General features: G+C 39.0%; 1 protein-coding gene across 1 annotated transcript in view; it reads right to left on the bottom strand.

Annotated features, from left to right (window-relative positions):
• Nucleotides 1-3856: 3856 nt before the first annotated feature.
• LOC124286911 (mucin-5AC-like) overlaps nucleotides 3857-16416 on the bottom strand; it is a 115657-nt gene continuing 103097 nt past the window's right edge. Inside the window, exons 16-17 of the mRNA XM_046723356.1 lie at nucleotides 4915-5046; nucleotides 3857-4590 (exon numbers count right to left, since the gene is read on the bottom strand). Of these exons, the coding sequence (XP_046579312.1) occupies nucleotides 4577-4590; nucleotides 4915-5046 (146 nt within the window). The 3' untranslated portion in view covers nucleotides 3857-4576. The remainder of the gene's footprint in view (nucleotides 4591-4914; nucleotides 5047-16416) is intronic.

Below are 16416 nucleotides of genomic sequence, written 5' to 3'. Positions count from 1 at the left end.
AAAGATTTTGATACGTTCCTATATTTATTCAGGGATGGTTACAATCTTGAACGCCCTTCATCATCACTTACCGGTGGCCAACACATAAATGTATCGCACATGTGGTATCTTAAATCGCAACTGTTACCTCCCTTTGTCCGCTACATTTCTGCGCAGTCAAAGAACAGCGATACTGCAAACTACACGATTTTAAAACCCAAAGGAAATATAGTCAGGCTACTGATCTCATTATGAACGGGGTAGTTGTGTATTACCACACCAAGGGATGTGTTGTTGCTTTTTGTGTTGACACTTTTGTGCATGGCCTTTCATCCTCGTCCATCGTCCATGTGTATTCAGTTATGATAAATACCCTGAACCAGATGTTATATCACGAGGTCGTGCCCAAGTTACATTTCATTTTGTCTTGCCAAGCAAACCTCTGCGTGCTCCTTTGAGCAATATAGGGTGTATACTCCCATTATGTGCGTTCATTGAATTATGAACCCCGATATTGGAGAGGAATAGAGCTGCAAAATCTTAGGTGTGTATCCAGAAATGTTATTCAGACCGTAGTATTGTTACAAACGCATAGGTTCTGATATACCACCTTTTCTACAACTTGATGTACAGAGTTACATCCCTTAGATGGGATAGGAACCTTTCATTTGCACAAACCGGTGCTTGTTGGTTTCATTGTAGTGAACTACACCAGTTCGGGTTTTCCTGTCACAGCCTCCATACACAATGTGATATAACTGAACATCTGTTCAATACAACATTGCACTACAGCTCCAGCATTCACTGCATGCATATCTCGCCAACATACAAATGATAAGTTGTCCATTGATATCCATAGTTCCGTGACTTTCCGGCTACAAATTACCCTTATCTGTCGTTTTCCTTTATGAAGGCAAATAATAAAGGTTGTGTGTGTGTCATTCTGATAAACTATCTCTAACCAGAATGGTGAGTCTATATTCATGTTCAACTATACAAGGGGCGGTGGGGTAGCCTAGTGCTTAAAGCGTTGTACGTCACACCGAAGACCCGGGTTCGAATCCCCACATGGGTACAATGTGTGAAGCCCATTGTGTGATGCCGTGATGTTGCTGCAATATTGCTAAAAGCGGGGTAAAACCAAACTCAGTCAGTCAGTCAACTATACAGTGTTGTCGAGTTAAACGCAGTGACAGAACTTCAATGAAACATTAAGAAGGAAATCAGCCTTTATTGAATGAGGATCCACAAAAGGAAAGCAGTTATGTTAACAAAGTTTTACCAGAAAACATGGACATGTTGAACCATTCTATAAATGTGTCCATAAAACACTTAGTGTTGCATCAGCACATTTCAGCCATAGCGCTACATGATTAAGAATACATGTTGACAAAAGAATCACAAATACAACACAATATTATAAAGCAAAGTCGTTATACATATTTAAACATAACAACATTATTTAAAAATATTTATAACACGGTCTATGAATAGCAATAAAAGTGAGCGTTACGTTGTCATGTCATTGGTTCAGGCTCATAACGCCGACCTTCCGACCAAACTTCACGGTTGAGTGGAAAAAAAATATCGGCGTCCTGAGTCTAGTTTCATTTTGCCAATTAATAAAGGATTACGGGGACAATGAAGGATCAACGAGTTGTTAGAAGAGGATAATCCGGATTATGCGGACGAGAGCACACCTAATGAGAAGACGACAACAGTTTATATTTATATCAGTTTATTTCCATACTTGAGCACTCATCAACAAACTCAGTTGACAGATTTTAACATTTTTATACAATGATTCACATAAGTAAATACGTGACAATTTTAATAAAGACATCGCATATCCGATGCGTATGCATGATACATATAGCAGATATTTTTTCACAGAGATTGATCCACAGATTTTAACCAAAAATGCAACAGGTGGAATGCTGAATCAGCAAACTGTTTCACAGACAGTGTTCCTTGCCTGAGCTGGTGACGGATGTCTTCCAGTCATCGCTCCAAGTCCCTGTATTTCTTGTTCTTGGACGGACGCTTCTGGCCAGCAGCGTACTGGACCAGATTGTTTTCCGTGTTCGTCTGTTCTCGTGACAGGAACGGCACGATCTCGAAGATGTTTGGGTGGGCCTTGCCGACGTATCTCTTCAGACGTAAATGCCACCCTTCCAGGTGGTGGTTGGTTCTTATCCCATCTGAGTTGTGGTGGTTCCATATCGTTCCACTGCGATATGTTTACCGAGTGCGACGAGTTCACCTAATCAAAACATCTAGAGTAGATTATCCGCAACCCTAATTACGCATAATCAGAACCTAACCTTCAAAGGAAACCGCAGGTCGGCGTCCTGAGACTAGTGGAAAATCGAAAGGTCGGCGTCCTGAGACGACACCATGTCATTAGGAGACCATGACATGTCAAGCGTTATATACTTTGAACAGCACCATCTTGTGAAGTGATAACATACAATAGGGATTAAGCTGTAATCTGCGTTCATATATACTATCCAAAAAAAGTAGGGGATATTCCATTTCACATGCATTGTTCTAGTAATGATTATCAAGGAAAGTATTATCTACCCTTAGAGAGTAATCATTTTCCGTAAAAAGTATCGCCCAAACACAGCACTGACATGCCCACAATATGCACGTGGTAACTGTGATGATCATGGGGGTTGAACCTGAAATTTGCACGATGTTAGATGTGACGTTTCTCGTCATTAACAGAGGAAATTGGAATAAGCAAATATCAATTTGGTTGTTTTAGAACTCATGCGTAGACTTTCTCAAGATGACAGGTTACGTGCCCTTGGCATGCTACAGGTCGGCACAACACAGACCCTTGTGGCACTCATTTGAACGTTTCACAGTCCGTCATCAGTAGATTATGGTTCAGATACCGTGACACACAATCTGTCAACGACAGACAACGCTCAGGTAGACCAAGGGCGACAACTGCGGCTCAGGATAGATTTATCCGTACTACAGCCTTAAGATATCGTCTCATAACAGCTAATCAGATTAGAGATCGACTGCAAGCAGGTGCTGGTGTTAGAGTGAGTGACTAGACCATCAGAAATCGACTGCATAGTGGTCAATTACACGCACGGCGTCCTCGTGTCATTCCCTGCTTGAGAGATGGTCACATTAGGGCAAGACGTTTTTGGTGTTTAGAACGCCAACGCTGGGATTATCGACGTTGGAACAATGTAATGTTCTCTGATGAGTCCAGATTCGTGTTCCACATGTCAACGTCATTAGGCATGATCGTTTTGGAGGGGGATCAGTAATGGTGTGGGGTTACATCACTGCGGCTGGAAAAACGGACTACATGTTGTTGATGGACGTGTCACAGGTCAGTACTACCGAGACAACATACTGGCAGCCCATGTTGTGCCATTTGCTCGACGCCATGGCCGCCGTTTCATCTTCCTAGAAGACAATGCCCGATGTCACAGGACTAGGATTGTCACTGAATACCTCCAACAGCAGAATATCACCAGACTACCATGGCCAGCCTTAAGTCCAGACCTTTCGAACATGTCTGGGACATGCTTGGACAGCGCCTACGGCGACGTCAACAACGACCCACTACTCTCCAAGAACTTGCCGCTGCATTGCAAGAAGAGTGGAATAATGTCCATCAAAATGACTTGCGACGCCTCATAAGGGGTATGCCACGTCGGACCCGTGCCTGTTTGGCCAACAGAGGGGGATTAACCCATTATTGACTTGGGTTTTTTTTGGCATTATCAAATGTATGGAATAAAATTCCATATGGTCCCTTAACAGTTATTCATCATTTGTTCCGTTCTCGTTTTCACACGTTGCCTCTCATCAGCCATCAAAGTCCGATATCACCTACTTTTTTGGGATAGTATATATACACATATATTAGAAACGTTTCATAAACTATTCCCAAACAGGTGTTTCCAAATCCCAATAGGTAAGCACAGACCTTCACAAAGCAAACGTCCGGATCTCGGAATGTTCCCGGCTCTCGCGGTTTCATTGTGCTCGTTCCTTACGACTATTGGAGCAGGGCATAGGCGAGCACTGATTTCGTTCATACGAACTTCCTGTACATTACATGTCCGACAATTCGTTGTTGTCACATTGAAAGGACTGGTTAACATATAACATAATCTTTCAAAACAAGATTACTTTTTCGTCAGTATGATGGCAAACAGAAACAATTCTGTCAAATCAAAAAAATAAGGAGTGAAAATTCAGATTGCGTGCATTACAAGTAACAGTTACAAATGTATAAGCTATGAGCATCAAATGTTGCATTCATTATAATACTTTTTACCAAATGTGCGTAAAAGGTATTCAACATTTCGAGAATGCAGTTGGGACAGGTTGCACCTCACATTTTCTTTATACCTGGTATCGTAACTATTTGACAGTCATTCAAAACCACATGTTTATGATTGAGTCGGAATGATACGATGCTTTAAGCTAAAAGTCTTTGGTTGTTATATTTCACGCATATAACATGTCCTTCAACCCTTGTTGGGTTTTGCATACACGTCCCCAGTGTTGACATCTTCAGACACCTTTGGATCATCTTGTCTCTTCTTCTTGGGTTTCTTTATATATCTGAAACTGATGTTCACACAATGAGTTTTCAATGTGCCTCCCATATGTTGGTTTGTTTGTTGGTTGGTTGTCTCCCCCGCACTCAGCTATGGTTCAGTAGTGTGTAAATAATCGTTTCTGGACCAGTGGTGGTACGCAGCGGTCAAACGTTGACACGCATAAGATGCATCAACCACGTCCACGGGTGTGCTGGCCGGGTCCCTTTAGTCGTCTCTGACAACAAACACAGGTTAGCGATGACCATTTCTGACCTGAACAGGTCGTGCCACGCATTTACCTTTATTAATGACTGCATCATGGATAATAAACTAAACAATCGATCAGCCTCACCTTGTTGAACATTTGAAGACCTGCTTTTATCAGGTTTAGCATACAGGTTGTCTACGTCGACGTCACATGACGCACCCTGCTCACGTGGTGTGGACGTGCTCGTAGCTAGCATATCCACACTCGCGTATGCATCTGGAGAAACCTTATAATGTTAAAATGAACTCATGGCAAATACCAGTATTCCAGAAATCACATCCACTTATGTAAGTATAAACAAATATTATGATACACTACTGACAAAACTAGGACTTTGAATGCAGCTAACTTTGAGGCGGACGTGTGCAATACCGTGGCGTTGCAGCTGAACGCAACATCCAATCACAATGAAATTCCACATGCTGCATTAACAACGCGTGATGCACGTGCACATAGAAGCCACACTGTGTCTAAGTATTGGAGAACTCACAATCACTAATGCAATTGAGGTGAATACACGCTGAAAAATGCCTCCGAGGCAGTATCTCAATGAACAGACAAATTGGAGAATTGCGGGTATGATAGAAGGGGTGTTACGACGTAAATTGTAATAAAAACGCAAATTGTAATATTTGCAGCAAATTGTAATAAAGTTGACGTAAATTGTAATAAAAACGTAAATTGTAATAAAAATTGACGTAAATTGTAATAATTTTAGTTGCGGTAAAATGTAATAAATGTTTACGTAAATTTTAATAACAGTTTTAATCACTCGTAAATACGCGGGTGTTTGTTTTTCGTTGCATTTCATACATCAAATAAGCTTGTTAGGGGGATAACTCAAGAAAGAAATGATGGATTTTGTTCAAATTTGGTACCAAGGTATATTGGCGAGATTCACCGACACAAGTGAAATGGAGTGACCTTGAGATAATTTTCAAGGTCACAGCCAAAATCTGAGGGTTTTGCCAATATAAAGATTGTTAGCGCGATAACCCAAGAATGAATTGACAAATCTTAGCTAAATGACGAAAATGATATTCGTCCTGATATATAATCGATATCAACTGTCCTCTGTATCATGTCTTTTCGCAAATATCTTTTGAGGTTTTGATATGCATACATATAAAGTGGGGTAGGGGTGGGTTTCTAACGGGTATATCTAACACACTTGCATGCATGTAGAGTCGGAGAGGTGGGTGGGTGTTCTAACGGGGTATAACTACGAAGGACGTTCAAATAGTAGTCAGCCTCACCAAGAATATGATACAAATGCTGCTGTTTTTATAATTTATTTTTCTACATATTATCTGTCAGCCTCAAGCAAATTGGTTTTGCTATGTTGCAGCCTCACGATCCCCATTTTGTGAGACTTTGTAACTTGGCTTGGTACTCCCCAAAAACGTAAAATCTGCAATAAAATGCATCACAATCTTCAGGAAACAAAAAATGCTATGTTTGAGATTGGTAGAAGTCGGCTAGAATAAAACTTAGATATTAAACTGCACAAAAAAGCAATTTCAAAGCTACAATCGCTTGTTCAAATGACTCCCCATTCTGTTTACTGAAAGAACTCGAGAAAGAAATGATGGATTTTGTTCAAATTTGGTACCAAGGTTTATTGACCGGAGATTGGAGATTTACCGACACCACTTGAATTTAGTGACCTTGAGGTCATTTTTAAGGTCACAGCGAAGGTGTAACAGTTTTGCACATGCCAAGCTTGGTAGCCGCGAACTCAGGAAAGTATTAATTACAAATTTTGATCCAATTTTATAGCAAGGTATATTGGCGGGATTCCCCCAACACCAATTGATTGGGAAACTTGTGCTCATTGTAAGTTCACAGTGAAAAGTGTTTTGCACATGTCTAACTTTTTAGTGCGAAAATACAAGACAGAATTAATATGTTTTGCTTAAAGGTAGTACCAAGATGCGTTGGGAGTATCTGACGCCAGTCGAATTCAGTGACCTTCGGATTATTTTCAAGGTCACAGCGAGTATTCTTGCGATATCTCCAAACCTAATGGATGGAATTTGTTCGCATTTTGTATCAAGGCATCAGATGACAGTTTCGGTAACGTTTACATAATTTTCAGGGTCAGACAGAGGATAATTGCGACATTCAGATATCGACATGTGGCGGGGGGTAATAGCTATGTTTGTGACAAACGCTGTGTCATTACTAATTTTACTAAGTTTTGTTAGCATATGTTGGAAGAATAATGACAAATAACAGTAATGTTCACTTCCAGTCTGGAGTTCCATACCAGCAGAAAACACACCAGGAGGAATACACAAATCAGAATCCAGTGCCGCGAAATCAAGGTAAAACTGATGTATTCCCCTCACAAAGCCACAGATACTACAACACTGAAAACACTTTTTTATTCAACACTTGGAATGTGAAGAAAAGAAGGAAAATGAAAAACCAAAGACAGTAGACATAAAGATATTTAACTTGTCCAGGCGCCCTTTAACGGAAGATGAAATTTACTCAAATTTACACCTACCCCAAAATCAAGTAACTGCAATGAAGTGAAAGAAACCTTAACTGAATTCTGCAGAAAACTCCGACATGAGGAATACTTTTTCGAGTGTGAAAATGGGGAGGAATCCCTAGTTAGAAATAAAAAATTTTGGTGCGCCAAAAAAGGAACAAAACAAACATTTGGATAACTTTGTGGATCAAATAAACAGTTATCCAATAATTCTTTAAACTCTTTGGCCAATGATCCGAACATCATAATAAAAGCTGACAAAGGCGGAGCAACAGTGATAATGGATTCAACGAACTACAAACACATGGCAATGGACTTACTCCTGGACAAAGGTACTTATGTCCCGTGCAGTGAAAAAGATTCAGACAGTGTACTTCGGAAATTAAAGAACCTAACCAGTCAGTACTCAGAAGAGCTCACATCAAAGGAATTAAATTATATAACACATTTTGACTGCAAATCGAGCAATTTCTATGGCTTACCCAAAATTCATAAAAGTAAGGAGATCATAAGACATTGTGAAAGTGCTAAAAGCAGCTATGTTGAGATGGAACAGCCTGGAGATTTGAAACTCCGACCTATAATTGCAGGCCCAGCGTGTGCTACACATAGACTCAGTAATTTCATTGATATTTTATTGAAACCAATCTCATCAAATGTTAAAAGTTTTACTCGTGACACCATGCATATTTCCTTTCCTCCTTACCACAAAACGTTAATGAAACAAGCAAACTTGTAACTTTTGATGTTAACAAATTGTATTCAAATATCCCACATAGCCTAGGAATTAAAGCGTTGGATTATTGGTTAAACCGTTGTGAAGAACACATACCTGAGCGAATTTCAAAATCATTCATTTTGGAAAGCGTTGAATTCATCTTAAAAAACAATATTTTCTTTTTTGACGAGAAGTACTATAAACAGATTAAAGGAACAGCCATGGGAACCAAAATGACTAATGCGACGCTTGTCTTAGGATATCTGTAGGAAAAGTTCAAGCATGAAATCAGTCAAATACTTGGAGAGGATGTTGCCCATTATTTCATGGAAAATTGGAAAAGATTTCTAGACGACTCCTTCATAATTTGGCCATTTTCTGAGGAGAAATTAAATAGCATGGACGAAAATCTTGTTTTCACTATGGAGGCAGATGAAACTAAAACAGCTTTCTTAGACACAATGGTCATCAAATCGGGGCGGAAATTGGACACAGATATCTTCTACAAACCTACAGATACGAAACAATATTTAAACTTCAAATCTTGTCATCCGACCCACACCAAAAAATGTCGTCCATATAACCTGGCACGAAGAATATGTACAATAGTTTCAAACCAGGACACCCGCAATCAAAGACTGAATAAACTTAGGATGTTTTTACTATTACGGGAATATCCAAAATCTCTTGTTGAAGACGGAATAAATAAAGCTTTACAGCTTAATAGAGAAGGTCTTTTGACAGGAACGATGAAACACCAATGAGGAAAAAGTAATTGCTTTTGTATCTACTTATAATCCGTTGAACCCAAATGTGTTCCAGAACATAAAAACAAATATGTGCATCTTAGAACAAGATGAAAAACTGAAATCAATGCTGAAATCTAGAAAAATAATAAATAGCAAAAGACAAAATCAGAATCTTAAAAAGATACTAACAAAAGCCAAATTTATTTTAAAGAAACAGAATCAAATCCTACTGTGTCTACATGCAACAGAGGTAACTGTGGAATGTGTCGACATATTGTTGAAGGACACTCTGTAACTTTCACGAGACACGGAGAATTCTATGTAAAACAGAATTTTGACTGCTCTTGCAAAAACATAATATATGTCATAACATGCACAGGCTGTAATTATCAGTATATTGGTCAATCAGAAAATTTAAGAGCCAGGGTTCGTGTCCACAAACAACAAATAAAGTGTCCTGAAACCCGATGTATCCCACTCAGTGAACATCTAGATGTCTGTGCGAAAGGAAACGATGTTAAATTTACAATATTTCCTTTTTATCAAGTTCAAAATTCGGACAAAGTAAAACGAATTTTAAAATAACACTACTTCATAGACAAGTTCAAACCAATGTTAAACCATTGCAAGCTGTGACCTTGTCGCTCTAGAATGTTGTCCCTATTGTGACGTCACAATATATATGTAATGACGTCATACTGTAACCGCTACAATTTCCCTGAAGAGTAAAGAACGAAACATGTTGGAGAAAAAGGCATTCTGTTTTTATTTATCTATGTAATATATATATATATATATATATATATATATATGTCTGAGGATATATATATACATATATGTCTGCGGATCTAAGTCGACCATATCAGTTTAATGTCTATTAATATATCGCTCATCTCCTACGTATATACGAGATATTAAGTACTACGTAGGGGATAATTTGTCCTACGTAGGAGAAAATATGCCTTACGTAGGAGATATTAAGTCCTACGTAGGAGATAGTGAGACCAAACATTTTTTTCACCGTGGCCCTACTACACTTCCGTAGTACTAAACCCTTACTTGAAACTCTACATATTACTGTAAGAGACAGTTATCATGAACATAGAACCGTCCATAGAGAACCGTTCTCTGTCAAGTTTGTACAGGAGGTGGTGCGCGTGTAAACGTATGAAGTAATATCCGTTACATGTTCAACACGAATGGCATTATGAATTAGCTTCACAATATCATCTGCGACTGAATATCTTCGATATTCACTGCGCGATCAAAGGTAACAAGAGTTTTTAAAACTCCAAGCATTGTTGAGTGAGTGACTCAACATGGATTTATGCATAAACACCATATAGGGCATTGATTAGATTCATGTTCCCAAAGGAAAGACCAGCACGAACAAACACAGACGTTCACTACACGCTCTCGCTTTATGAGATATAGGACGACAGATGGTTGTTGTCACAACATGTACTCAGTGAGTGTTCAATAGCAAAAAACAGTCAGTAGTTTACAAACTAAATTAAAAAAGCAAGGTTTCTTTTTATCCACTATTATGTAACATTTAGCATGTGTTAAGTTGTAGAAATGCTACACTTCAAAGAGTAAATAAGCACAAGAACTTCCATTTGTTTTCCGTTGTCAGATCACATAATGCCAATGTCATCGCTGGGCGTGGGACGTGGAGTGACTGAAAAGCAAATCAGCTCGGAATACTTTCTGTGTTTGAAAGACAGCTATTTAACATTAATGGCTGGTGTAAATCACATAATGCCAGTGTCATCGCTGGGTGTGGGACGTGAAGTGACTGAAAAGCAAATCAGCTCGGAATAGAAGTTGTGTTTCAAAGACAGGTATTTAACATGAAAGACTAGTGTAAATTTTGCAGTAATGACTTTTTAATAACGATCGAAATGGGTTGTACAATATGAATAATCTCTCCATATATGCCTATGAGTATGAAGTCAAGTACATGTAATGCATTGCAAATGGTATTATTGATAAATATAACTTGACAAACGTTCAGCCATTATTTGGGCTGTGGGGTAGCCAAGTGGTTAAAGCGTTCACTCGTCACGCCGAAGACGCGGGTTCGATTCCCCAAATGGTTACTATGTGTGAAGCCCATTTGAGGTGTCCCCCGCCATGATATTGCCGGAATATTGCTTAAAGCGGGTAAAACTAAACTCACCCACTCACTTCATTATAACCGACACTGCCCATGTATTTCATGCAGCCCCGACTATTTTGCCGTCGCTCATGTCCGTGTATGAACCATACAGAGACACATACAAATTGCATGTTACAATAATGTCAGTAAAAGCTGATATCATCTAAATGCGTTTTCATGCAAGATTAAAGAGTTACAATGCCTTTAAGGAGATATGCAAATAAACGATAAGAAGGAATCTCGTAGCATGCTGTTACTCTGTAATCAACGAGTGAGCGAGTGAGTGTGGTTTGCGCCGCTTTTTGTAATATTCCAGCAATATCTCGGGGGTGGCCTCACACATTATGCAAATATGGGAAATTGAACCCGGATCCACGAGCGAACGCTTTAACCACTAGCCAAGCAAACCGACCCTCCATGATCAACGAGGACTCGTGACCAGAACATAATTTGTTAAACATCAAGCACATTCCTATGGTTGTTTTCATATATGGACACAGCAGATAATTTCATATATGCTTTCATTCGGAAAGTGAAGTATGTGTATATATAAAATTTTATTTTCTAGCATTGCCATAGTTTTATTACTTCCTTTTTAAAACTGTTTCTGAAGAGAGAAAAACAATGCAAACATTCTGAATAACACATATAAGATTCAGATTTAAGATTCACAAATCGTAATCGAGACGGGAAGCTATATGAGGACCTTAGGAGAACGCATAACTTGTCAGTTGACACGATTTATCATCAATGGAGATCTTACCGGACCCGAGCAGCACAAGCTCGAAGGGCCCGCCAACTGGTCTTCTATAAGAAAGTTGAGGCGTCATGGGTGACCAGCGGGGTCATGCATCCTCATTAAGATGGGGGACGGGCCGTCGAGAAAGGTGGCCAACAGCACTTCGATGAAGTGTGCGAGTCTACTAAACTCAAGGTGGTGATTAGTCTGAGTCAAGACAAATGTATACTATTACAGTCATGAGATAACTTGTTTGAAATACCCATAATGCCCTTGCACGATCTCATGAACAGTTACTGTCGATAGTCATCATAACTCCATACTTTACATCAGTATAAGTGTGCATAAGATTGTGTTGTTTACAGTAACATTGCGCTTTTACAGAGATTCACATGTGATGTAAATGAACAATTTATATGATTTAGATAAATATGATAATATGCGATCATGAAGTTGTCAATGCCTCCCTTCACGTCTTCAGTCAGTGACACGCACCGCCAGATGTTAACGGTGAACGCGCTGCGAATGTTGTGAAGCACGTGCACGTGAGTGTGGGGATGCACGAGCAGTGTATCCGTGCTCTACATGCTATGTAACGGTTCTGTCTACTACAGACAGACAACACGTACTTATAATAGATCGTCCATACAAGTAAAATGTGAGCTTCCTCCAATGATAACGAGTCCCAGTGTACCAACTTGTTTTTTATGCATATTATGATTTTGCTTGCTTGGTTCCTCATTTCATTAAAATGCACATACGAATACACATTTGTTTGCATCTCTAACCAGGTGTAATCTTGAATACGAGTGGACGTTGCTTAGCATAGCATTGACTACATGCATAATACGCTGTGTAGTATATGTGCAGCATATACAGTATTGCAGTATACATATCACAGTAAGGGCTGGACAGAAGGGCAAATAATATCGGTCTGTGACTGTGATACAGACTGGGACAAGATATGGAAAACCAACAATTTGGACAACAGACCATTGTTTGGGTGTTTAATTGTAAATATGATTCAAATAGCTTAACCTAGATTTCGATATCCTTCGAATGTACATTTGGTTGAAACTGGAAAATATACATTAATCCCGAGACAAGAACGAATGCTTACATATAATTCAAAAGTATGACTGCACGAGTATCCATTTTGTCTTTTGTCTTCTACCCGTCCCTACTAGACGAACAACTGGTCTCTGAAATGAACATATTTTACAGAAAAAAAGTTCATAGTAAAAAAGAGAAATATAATAAAAAGGAGCCCTGAGACATTCTCCTGAAGCTGTGGAAATCAAGACTTGCCACATTTTCTAGACTTGCGTGGACTTGGATATATTTGCTTAAGGGTCTGTATGACAGACTACGTCCCTACATACGCTCAATCACAAGTGTCTCCAGGTCACGGAGAATCATTGGTGTAGGGGCTCGTATTGCAATTCTCGTGCGTTTGCATGTGTTACTGACGCCTTGTAACATCACCATGGACGCCTTGTAACATCACTATTTGATTATGATTCACAAACACATGTTCATGATATGGTCGGAATCATGCCACGGATTAGCAGATATTTATCATGAAAACAGGTTTTTATGTAGGTGGCTTGAAACTTGCTTTTACAAAGGCCAATAGATTCGATCACAATACTTTTCGTTTTACAACTTCTTTTCTCTTAACATGCTGACCTCAAAACTGATTTAAATTCTAATTGCAGATTAAAGAGTAAGACAATAAAAAGTATGCAAAATTATCGTTACCATGACAACCCTGTGATATTTCACGTTATGTAAGAGAGTAATAAATACGATGCTAGGTATGGCAGTACTACTGCAGTTGGTAGTGTCTGTCGTAAATGTTAATAAGTTGCTTCAGCGCTATCACTAATTACTGGGTATGTATACAATTATATATGTGATGGAGGAGATCTTGCGTCGCTAGTTTTCTCAATAATCTGAATACATGTATGTCGCGTGAAACCGGCAGATACCTATAGAAGAAAGTGTTTGCCCTACCTGTAACAACGATGTCCCTTGTATATAGAAGGGATAAAATATGGGGATGAATGGCATGTACTTTTATCTTGGCCCGTTTATGAAGATAAATACTGCGATCTTTCACAATAATCTCTCTGGCTATCAGATTGAGGGTACTTTTGAAAGATAACTGGTATTTCAATTATTGTATTTATACAGTAACATTCTTCAAACGTACTCCACATACGTCCGTCAGATACATCGCGCACTACCCCTTTCTCTTTTGATCTCTCAAACGACTGTTACAAGTTCGGAGAATCCTGGTCAAAGTTGAAACGTCTAAAGACTATTCCCTACCATTCTGTAACATGCACATTGTACTTAAAATGGGTAGAGCTTCCGTTCGTGGGAATATCAGAAGGACAGCGATATACTTGTCTCCAATGTTGTAGAAGACTCTCCACTTACTTAGGAAAACAATAACCCCATGATATATTGCATTCATGTCGGATTCAATTTTTTCGGCCCCTATCAGATGTGAACTTGAACATGCGAGGTCTGCGTCTATGTCAGACTAAAGGTCTACGAGTTGTTTAGCAGCACTGGGGCGTAATAGTCATATAGGCCTGCTCCAAACAACGGAATATATATCTTTTGAGAAGAACTTCTCCGACGGGTAAAGGTACAGCAATGCAACATTACGAAAAATCTTTTTTTTCACTATTTTTCATTTCATGTCTCACAGAATATATAATTTGATGGGCAAGAGTTTTTAATATCGTTCTAACTTAGTCGAATTAAGACAAAACGAGCTGAAATTTGTGTCATGATGCTTATATACATACACTCATTCATTTACAACCTCCAAAACATGAATTCTGAGCGAAATTAAACATTCTCGCCCATGGGCCGGCCCATGGGCGAGCGAGTTTAAATCTCAAGTTTTCGCAAAAAAATTTTTTCATTTTTTCATCCTTGGCATATATTCATAACAACTGCATGTTTCATTTGGTCAAAAGACTTGTCAGAAAGTACCCACAGTGCGGAGAGTTTCTGGACTTTTGTGAGTCCAGAATAAAATTGTGACGTGTTAATGACATTTGTTATACTGTTAACACAGCGATGGCTAACAGGTGGCAAAGTCTTGCCGCCATCAGTAACAAACAGATACAAAATATTCATTTAATGTTTGAGCTTTATCCAAATCTGTAAAAACCGAAGGTATCCCAGAATCATCAGTGACAAGAAGGGGAGTGGGCCCCGATGAAGTACTAAACACCTGATTGAGTAGACTGAGGTGATAAATAGTTATCAAAATTAGAATAAAAGTTTCCCTTGGCTATTCTTTTCAGATTATTTCCTTTATTCCTCTGCTTTTTGTATTTAAATAGCTCAGAAGTATTCAGAGATCGAAATGCTTTTTTCCTTAGACGTTCTCTTTTCTTTTAAGTATGTTACGAGGGGCGTTGAAAAAGTAGTCAAACTAACTATATTCTAGATGTCGAATGTTTGAAAAGAAGCTTCCATTTTATTTTGAAGGAATCATTAGCAAAGTCATATCCAAAATTTCATGTGGGTAAAGTGGTTAACGAGATATTAGTCATCACAACATTTGGGTATTATGTTTCTTGCAAATTTGCAGAAAATGGAAAACGATCTCCCATTTGGTATCTAGTAATAGTAATAGTCCGCTTATATGGCGCTCACATCCAGGCACATTGCCTGCTCACGGCGCTACGTACATTACTATCCCCGATCAAAGGACACTATCGTAGTTTCCAATACTTTTTCAACTCCCTGGGGACTGTACAGCCATGCTGCCTGTTAGGCGCAATGAACTAAACACTCACATTGCCAGCACATACTCACGGGTACCCATTTTACAGCTGGGTGAACTGAGACAGTGTAGATCTAAGTATTTTGTCCAAGGATACTACGCAAATGTGCCCATCTCGGGAACCGAACCTCGGTGCCTCCTCGAAACCGGGCCTTCAGCGTGATAGGCAGACGCCTTACCACTGCACTTTTGCGCTATCTCTTGGATAATGGTATACCCTCAGATAGTATCATATAAAATATATTCAGCATAGTATAGGATGACTTCCCGTCATCATCAACATTCAATGATTTGGATTGCTTGATTTACATTTAGACGGGGACTGTTTTTTTTAGGACACCCTCATTTTAAATTTTCAAAAACATTGTGTCCAGATATATAAAATATTGAGAGCTGTCACTTGTGTGACCATTCAGTATTTAGTTTGAACCCTTGACACCATGTATGAATAAGTGAAAACTTTAGGATGAGTTATATCCTTTTGATGACGTCAACTGAAAGGGGGTGGGTAGTGTCTCCAAAACCAGCCCTTTCGGTAAACATGAAGGGGGAGTCACTTGAACAAGCGATTATAGTTTAAAATTGCTTTTTTGTGCAGTTTAATTTTTTAAGTTTGACTTTCACAAACATACAACATGTTTTTTGCATATTTTGTTTCAATTGGTGTAGGGGGTTTTCCGCGAATACACCTTGATATAAAATTGGATCAAAATCTATTAATTCTTTCCTAAGTTCGCGGCTACCAAGCTTGGCATGTGCAAAACTGTTACACCTTCGCTGTGACCTTTAAAATGACCTCAAGGTCACTAAATTCAAGTGGTGTCGGTAAATCTCGTCAATAAACCTTGGTACCAAATTTGAACAAAATCCATCATTTCTTTCTCGAGTTCTTTCAGTAAACCGAA

Source organism: Haliotis rubra, unplaced genomic scaffold (genome assembly GCF_003918875.1).
Source record: "Haliotis rubra isolate DU_JTF1 unplaced genomic scaffold, ASM391887v1 Scf396, whole genome shotgun sequence".
Classification (NCBI taxonomy): Eukaryota; Metazoa; Mollusca; class Gastropoda; order Lepetellida; family Haliotidae; genus Haliotis; species Haliotis rubra.
The sequence above is the reverse complement of the archived record's forward strand: the minus strand, read 5'-3'. Positions and strand labels throughout refer to the sequence as shown.